The sequence below is a fragment of the Oncorhynchus tshawytscha genome, linkage group LG11, assembly GCF_018296145.1.
Source record: "Oncorhynchus tshawytscha isolate Ot180627B linkage group LG11, Otsh_v2.0, whole genome shotgun sequence".
Taxonomy (NCBI): Eukaryota; Metazoa; Chordata; class Actinopteri; order Salmoniformes; family Salmonidae; genus Oncorhynchus; species Oncorhynchus tshawytscha.
In genome coordinates, this window is record NC_056439.1 from 17694528 (window position 1) to 17702863 (window position 8336).

The 8336-nt window shown below is 41.4% G+C and overlaps 1 protein-coding gene across 1 annotated transcript; it reads right to left on the bottom strand.

Moving 5' to 3' along the window:
• Positions 1-711: 711 nt before the first annotated feature.
• nkx2.9 (NK2 transcription factor related, locus 9 (Drosophila)) lies at positions 712-3496 on the bottom strand. The gene is made up of 2 exons (XM_024436966.2): positions 2170-3496; positions 712-1815 (listed from the first exon to the last, which is right to left on the bottom strand). Exons 1-2 carry the CDS (start codon positions 2318-2320, stop codon positions 1259-1261), a joined length of 708 nt encoding a protein of 235 aa, XP_024292734.1. The 5' UTR covers positions 2321-3496; the 3' UTR covers positions 712-1258.
• Positions 3497-8336: the final 4840 nt, after the last annotated feature.

Here is an 8336-nt window from a genome sequence, read left to right on the forward strand (position 1 = left end):
TGAATCGACCATTTAAAGGGACGATACAAATATGATATTTTTCTGTCTACAAGCTGATAACCGAAGATGAAAGGAGAGCGCAACACACTGAAATGGCATACACTACAAATAGTTTTTACTATTAATGACAATATTATTTTTTTATTTAAATAGGCCCATCGCTATGCAACCCAGGACTAAGACTACTTCGGTTTCATCGTCCATTATTTTCCCGTTAATTACAGATAAAACTGCAATAACGGTTTGTAAAAAATCATTTAGAAAGAAGTTTGCAGAGTTATGTATGGGTTAAATGAATGCTTTACGTTGCATGCACGTTTGAAGCACACGAAGAGAGAGCCCTTTTGAACGAGAGGGAGATGAGCTGTATGGTCGAATGTTTACCCGGTTTTTGTTATGCTCAGTGAAATCAACTCTATAGAGTGCGATGGTGTTTGCTCAGCTTTAGGGTTCTGAACTGTTTACATGATAAAAGCTAACATTTCTTGCTGTTCGTTTCTTATTTCCATAGGTTCCTCTAAGCTAAGCCTTTCTCTTCTCTCTAATAGAAATAACAAGCACTGGTAGGATGCAATGTCATAGACTCTTAACTATAGTCCGAAATAGTGTCAGAAGTTGTTGGATAGAATGGTGTATCCCTCAATACTCAATAGCCTAGCTTTGTTGGAATACATGTAGGCCTAGATGCACGAGGACTTCTGAAAAATGGACAATATGTGCAAACATGTACAAGATTTATTCGTAATTCTATAAAAACACAAAACATTTTAAGGCCAACCAATCAATATAACGATTATGTTCTATAACATTTCCAGACAAAAGTGAAAAACAATTTCCAAAGCAATTATATCCTAATTCCCTCGTACTTTTGACAGATATCTTGGTGTAGATTCGAAATTCATGACAGAAAATGACAGAAATGACAGAAATGTTAAATTAATGATAAAATAAGCCTAAGCAAAGTAATCACAACAATGATCCAATTGGATAAACAAAACTTAATCTAGGAGTATAATGTCCATAGGCCTACCACCAGATTACAACAAACTAATAACGACTTTAATCATTCGAAAATATCACTCAATTGGCTACATTTAATAAAATACCAAAAATAAAATATGTGCAAAATAGCCTACTTCTCATACAACATTATTAGTGAGAGTTTAACACTTAAGTACCTCGAAAAATAAGGGAATTCAGAAAACATATTTGGTTTTAAGTGTTCCTCTATGCAATGTCCTCTTGTTGATGTTTTCAGTCACTTAAAATAACTGAATTGAACTGAGTCGTTCAGAAAGTCTCTCCAAGCAAAGGTGTGTCTAGATGCTGCCGGGCTGGCAAAATGCTGGTATGGGGAAGGTAGACCGAACGGCGACGGAAGCTGGAAAGACTGGTATCCCAAACTGAAGGGTGTACCCGGGGACGTGGTCGTTCTAAGACAGCCTCCTTTCTCCGTGTTAATGAAACAGGTCTGATAAGGCTTGCCATCCCGAACTAGGATGGGTACCACTACTCTTCGCAACATTGGCGATTGGTTTATGTCTTGTGGCGCTCCCTCTACTCGCGACCTCTTCATTTTGTACCTGTGGTTCTGGAACCAGATCTTGATCTGCGTCGGCGTCAGGCTGAGGAGATGGGCGAGCTGCTCCCGCTCTGGTGCTGACAGATAGCGCTGCTGACGGAAGCGCCTCTCAAGCTCGAAGGTCTGGGCCTTTGAGAAGAGCACGCGGCGCTTCTTCTTCTTCTCGGCCTCAGAGTCCAGAGAAGTCTCGTCTGACTTGTTTGGGGAGATCTCCAGGCTACCCTCATCTGAAGCTGAGGAATTCAAAATTGTGTTATTACACTGATCAATTAACCATATAAACAACTCACGAGATACAATAATCACCATAAATACATAGCTACAGAGATTTATTTACCCCCAATTTGAATTAGGCTACACATCTCCCTATAAAATGTATATCCAATTATTTCATAATGCTTAGTTCATTGGATGGATACCTTATTGGATCTCGTAAAACAGGCATGTTGGAAATCGCTGTGGATGATATTAAATTGTGTCAATTTAAGCAGGACCCATAAAATCCAGTTAGGCCAATGTGCTTATATGGATTTGAAGTGGTTAGGCCTATCTGTTTCTATGCTCAGGTTTCAACCAGGGGGACTTACAGAGACAAGGGCTCCGGTCGCTGTCCATCCAGGAGGAGTAAGGGGAGCTGTAGCAGGAGTTACCGGGGGAAGGCTGCGCTGTCTTGGCGTCATGCTCAGGCAAATCCAGGATGCTCCTCACGGAAAAACTGAACTTTGCAGCAACAGCCATTCTGTCCAGGAAAAAAACAGAATCCTTGTGCGTAATAACTATCCAAATGAGAGGATACAGTTGATATAGGAGTAAAAATATGTATCCACTCAAGGAATGGCGAAGAGCGCTGTCAGAGTCAGAGACGACCTAGAACACCCTGTGTGTGTGGACATGAGGCAGTGTTTGTATAAACAGTACTTCACGCCGCTTATATATGCTCCTCGAGGACGCCAAGTACCTGAATGATTCGAGTGCCTTTATCCAATGATGGTAGGTGTGAACCCGCAGAAGAATATCCCCGTTGCCTCAACAATGGCCGAAGGAAACACTCGTCATCATTACAGATTCGTCCCGTATCGTGAAAAGTGGTGACCAGATAATGGTGATTGTTGCAGCTGAATCACGTCTTGGGTGGCAAGTGACAACAGAACCCCCCTCCCCCGAAATAACATGTCCAATATTTGCATACAAAGTGAGCAATTAGTGTGAGATGCCCCGGAGTTGGTTTAACTAATATATTTAGGGCTGTGCACCCTATCCATTGCAGGTATTTTGAAATTACATAGAATAATAATGTTGTATGTCATGTACATAACAATATCAAAATCACACAAAAATAGCACACCAAATAACACCTATTTTTGTAAAAAAAATAATAATATTAAGTTATTTTTTAAATCATTTATCATTTCCATTTAGGCTATAAATCTCATTTTAATTTCCCAAGAAAATGTATATTTTTTTTCCGTATAGGCTTCACAAAGAGTGACACTCCTGCAAAATGACCATGATCATGTGAACCAAAATGGAGAAAAGTCAACGACCAATTTCTAATGAGTAGAAAGAATGGTGTTACGGCAATCTCTCTTGTGGCAGACAGGTCAATTCTTAGAGGCTATCCAGTGTGAATTAAATTGAGACAGATATGTTATTATTTTAGTATTATTTTAGAGACGACACGTGAATCACATGAGTGCCTTGGAACAGTGAATCAAGCTATTTTCTGATTCCAAACATATGGCACGCCCTACTTGGACACTGTAACGGAAAACTGCCATTTATAAATTAATTTGGGGTATTTTAACATCTTAAAGAACAATCTGACCTTAATGGCCATGTTCTCTTATAATCTCCACCCAGCACAGCCAGAAGAGAGAGGGCCGGCCACCCCTCAGAGCCTGGTTCCCCTCTAGGTTTCTTCCTAGGTTCACACCATTCTAGGGAGTTTTTCCGAGCCACCGTGCTTCTACATCTGCATTACTTGCTGTTTGCGGATTTAGGCTGGGTTTCCGTATAGCACATTGTGACATCTGCTGATGAAAAAAGGGCTTAATAAATTCATTTGATTGGTTGATTAAAATACGCTGACACTTTTTACTGCAATATACAGTAAATGATGGTGCGTTGTGGGAAAATGTTGTGGGCGGGGAAAGAATGTCTGTATTTCGAATGGTGATGGTATTGTTGTTTCTGTCTCATTAACATATTTTGAGGCGTGCCTTGTAATAGGCTATATTTGTTGCACCAGTGAGTGAGAGTGCTGTGCCAATTTAACTGGTATGTGGTAGTGCTCCATCAATCTCAAAAGAATACGTGATAGTTTGGACTGTTAAAAAGTTTTAAACCTTAAATGCTTGAGCATTTTGTCATGTCCTTTTGGTCTGTATTGGCCTTTGGGAGCCTTCGATAAGGCCTCTAGAAGTGTAAGTGATATAAAACACCAAATATTCATTAATATGCTGTAACGTGTAAACACTCAACTTAGCAGCAAACCTGCTTGCTTGTAAAATTCTGTGAAATACAAACCCCTCCCTTTCCGATGAAGGTATCCTTTACTTTATTTTTTACAGTATAATACAGTACATTTTACGGTATTGCACTGTTTGGTCATTACACAGCACTTGCTTTGATATATTATTTATATTACAGTAGTTGTATTACAATATAAAATAGACTTTTACTTGCCACTGAGCTGCCTGTAAGTTACTGTCAAATTCATGGCGACCACCTTACATTGTCGGTCAAACGCTATATGACTATGTTGGAACAGGTGTCCTTCACCTTCAGTCAAAACACACATTTTATAAAGGCATACAGCCTAGTAATAGGAGATTATGACGCAGCTGTTAAAGGGGATCACATATCCCCAGCAGACGCATTCATATTATGGAGTGCTGTAGGGGGAGGATGTGGCATATGAAAAGCATTTTTTCCCCGTCCGTTTTGGGGTGTGTGTTTCAACTGTACTTCAGACTGAAGAGTTCTAATATTGGCTCTCGTCTCAGACTTCACATACGGACACGAGGCACAGGCAGGTGCGTGGAGTTGCATCTAGTTCCCATGCCATGCTTTAGACGGCCTCCACTCCTCTCTGCTTTGCGCGCTTTGCCTTGGTGACAGGGCCTGCCCTATAGCGAGGAGAGTGGACATGCCTCAGCCTTCCATCCCAAGTCGCCCTGGGTGGTCGGCCGAGGGGGAATACAAATACATGCCAACCAGAGGCTGAGAACAAAGGAGGGAAATGTAGCCCCGCGTCCGAGACCCGTTGGAAGCATTTGTTCCAGTCAAGATTTTGCATTTGTTCAGTCCTTCAATAATACGGTGATTGACGCCCCGCCACAATGTCCTTTAACTTTCCAGGATAAATCCGAGCTTGTTCCTTGTTGTCATGGTTTTGAATGGGCCTGAATGGGATGCGGGCATTAGGCCTACTACAATCTACTGCTGCTCTACGTCCAACACCCGCCAAACCTGCAGTGAGCAGAAATATTACTTATGCGTTTCCAAACGAATTAAAACGCCTTTTCATTTCCACTACCCAAACAGTAGTTGACCTCGATGATTCGAACAATATGGCGTATAAAATATAGTGGCCTTTCATTTTGCTTTAATCTTTACTCAGAAGCATGTCTACGCACTGAAATCAAACTCTAAAAACAAGTCTAGTGATAAAAACACCATGGACAACGCTTATTGAAGACTCATGCAGACCTGCAACACACCCTTGAGACATCGGAGTAGCAAGAGAAAGAGGATTGTTTTTTTATAACTATGTCTGATAGTCCTATAACAAACATGAAAACGCACATCTAAGCTGTGCAACAAGGTCTTCAAGTGAATACTAATAATGTTGACAAGAACTAACAGATTACTGTAAACAAGTAGGCCTATACGGTGGCTCAAGTGGGTCAATTTGCAGAGGACTCTTCATTTAAGTGCAGAACTTCGTAAGGCAAAGATAAGTCAGGTTCAGATAGCGGGAATGATTCTGTCCACAATGAACTCGCCAGCCCCTTAATCTATTAGACCCACAGACTTCAGATTCAGCCAGAGAGGAGAGGCCACTCTGGGACCGAGAGCTCTTTACGGACAAATATTTACTTTTGTTGTAAGCCTCTTGGCTGGTTCTAAATCTTCAACAAAATGGCGATTTTCCCATTTGAAGTGTAGTCCTTTAGGCAAATTTGGTAAGAAAATTAAAATAAATGTCTAATTTAGCCAATCATATAAGAAACATGATGTAATATGTGTGTAATAATAGAAGGTAAAGCAATTTATGTTAAAAAGATTAGGCTATCTGATATTTGATCTCTGCACCTGTCCTCTGGCCCTTTTCATCAATACTTTTAGAGAGTGTAATCAAAACCTATTTAATTCTACGGATCTAACAAATACCACAAAAACAACATCATGTGTTAAAAGTGTGATTTGACCTTCAACGAGATTTACTATTCAAATCCAAAACCCTGCAATGCACCTTCCACTGGGCACAGACGTAAGTTCAAAGACTAGTTTTTATTTTCATTTGGTTGAGTTGTTAACTGACGTGAATTCAACGTGAAATCAACAAACGAATTCACCATGTTATTGGATTTAGTTTACAAGTTGGGGGGGGGTTTTCTGTGGAAACGACGTTGATTCAACCAGTTTCTGCACAATGGGCTGCCTCTGGCATTCGCTCATACACTGTACATTTAGGTATTTCGATTGCCCTCTTTGCCATAGTTCTAAAACACACGGCCATAATTAAGAAAGTATCAATAGTATAAAGTAGGCTAATTCGATACATGGTGCGGGTAAGAACACCATGGCAATAGAGCTTTTGCCACGAGGGCATCAGGGTGCTGAAAAAGAAAAGTGACGGCGCTGCACTCTGGTTTAGTAGTGCGATGATCTCTTTTGTGTAAAGATGAAAGTGGGATTGAGGTCACTATTATTATCAACTAGAAAACATTATTATTAGGCTATTAGTTACTTTTATAGGGGCCACAATGGAAATAACTGACTTGTTTTATATCACTGTCACGTTTTTAAAATGTATGTACTGTGTGTATATGTGTTTTATTATCTGGCAAACACAATCTATCACACATACACTACATGGCTAAAAGTATGTGGACACCCCTTCAAATGAGTGGATTTGTACATTTCAGTCACACCAGTTGCTGACAGGTACAACATCGAGCACACAGCCATGCAATCTCCATAGACAAACACTGGCAGTAGATTTGCCCATACTGAAGAGTTCAGTGACTTTCAACGTGGCACCATCATAGGATGCCAGCTTTCCAACAAGTGAGTTTGGCAAATTTCTACCCTGCCCGGGGTCAACTGTAAGTGCTGTTATTTCGAAGTGGAAATGTCTAGGAGCAACAACAGCTCAGCCGCGAAGTGGTAGGACACACAAGCTCATGGAACGGGACCACCGAGTGCTGAAGCGCGTAAAAATCGTCTGTTCTCGGTTGCAACACTCACTACCGAGTTCCAAACTGCCTCTGAAAGCAACATCAGCACAATAACTGTTCGTCGGGAGCTTCATGAAATGGGTTTCCATTGCAGAACAACCGCACACCAATGGCCATTGAACTCTGGAGAAGTGGAAACGTGTTCTCTGGAGTGATGAATTACGCTTCACCATCTGACAGTCCGACAGGCGAATCTGGGTTTGGCGGATGTCAGGAGACCGCTACCTGCCGGAATGCATAGTGCCAACTGTAAAGTTTGGTGGAGGAGGAATAATGGTCTGGGGCTGTTTTTCATGGTTCGGGCTAGGCCCCTTAGTTCCAGTGAAGGGAAATCTTAATGCTACAGCATACAATTAAATTCTAGATCCTGTGCTTCCAACTTTGTGGCAACAGTTTGGGTAAGGCCCTTTCTTGTTTCAATATGACAATGCCCCCGTGCACAATGAGAGGTCCATACAGAAATGGTTTGTCGAGATCGGTGTGGAAGAACTTGACTGGCCTGCACAGAGCCCTGACCTCAACCTCATCAAACACCTTTTGGATGAATTGGAACACAGACTGCGAGCCAGGCCTTATCGCCCAACATCTGTGCCCGACCTCACTATTGCTCTTGTTGGCTGAATAGAATAAAGCCCCTGCAGCAATGTTCCAACATCTAGTGGAAAGCCTTCCCAGAAGAGTGGAGGCTGTTCTCGCAGCAAAGGGGGGACCAACTCCAAATTAATGCCAATGATTTTGGAATGAGATGTTCGGTGAGCAGATGTCCACATACTTTTGGCCATGTAGTGTATGTTTGAATAAATTGTGATATTCCCCTTTTCTTGTATTTCTCTATATGAGCCTCATAGGCTATTTAAAACAACACATTTACAAATGCCTACCAAATGCTTTTCTCTGTAAAACATGGGCAGGTTTCCCCTTTGTGTCCTCGGGCAAGCCATCTGATTCTTACCATTTCAAATGAAATGGCGAGAAAACTGACACCAGCATTTTCTTCTATAGTATCTAACATGCAGCCTATTGAGCTCTGCTTGTACCACTACTGCATAAGCATTGAACTCCAAACACGGCCTAGGGACTGCAAGCCACTGTGGTACCACGCTGCCCTCTTGAGGGCATACTTTCACTCAACCGGACCAAGAACGCAGAGTGCGACCTTATTATGTATAGGTCTAATTTGCTATAGGTCTAAATGAACAATTAAGCCTCATCTGAAATTCAGAGAGTAAAACATCTGATTCGATATCAATATTGGTGTGCAGTTATGAAAACATGATATGAACATCACA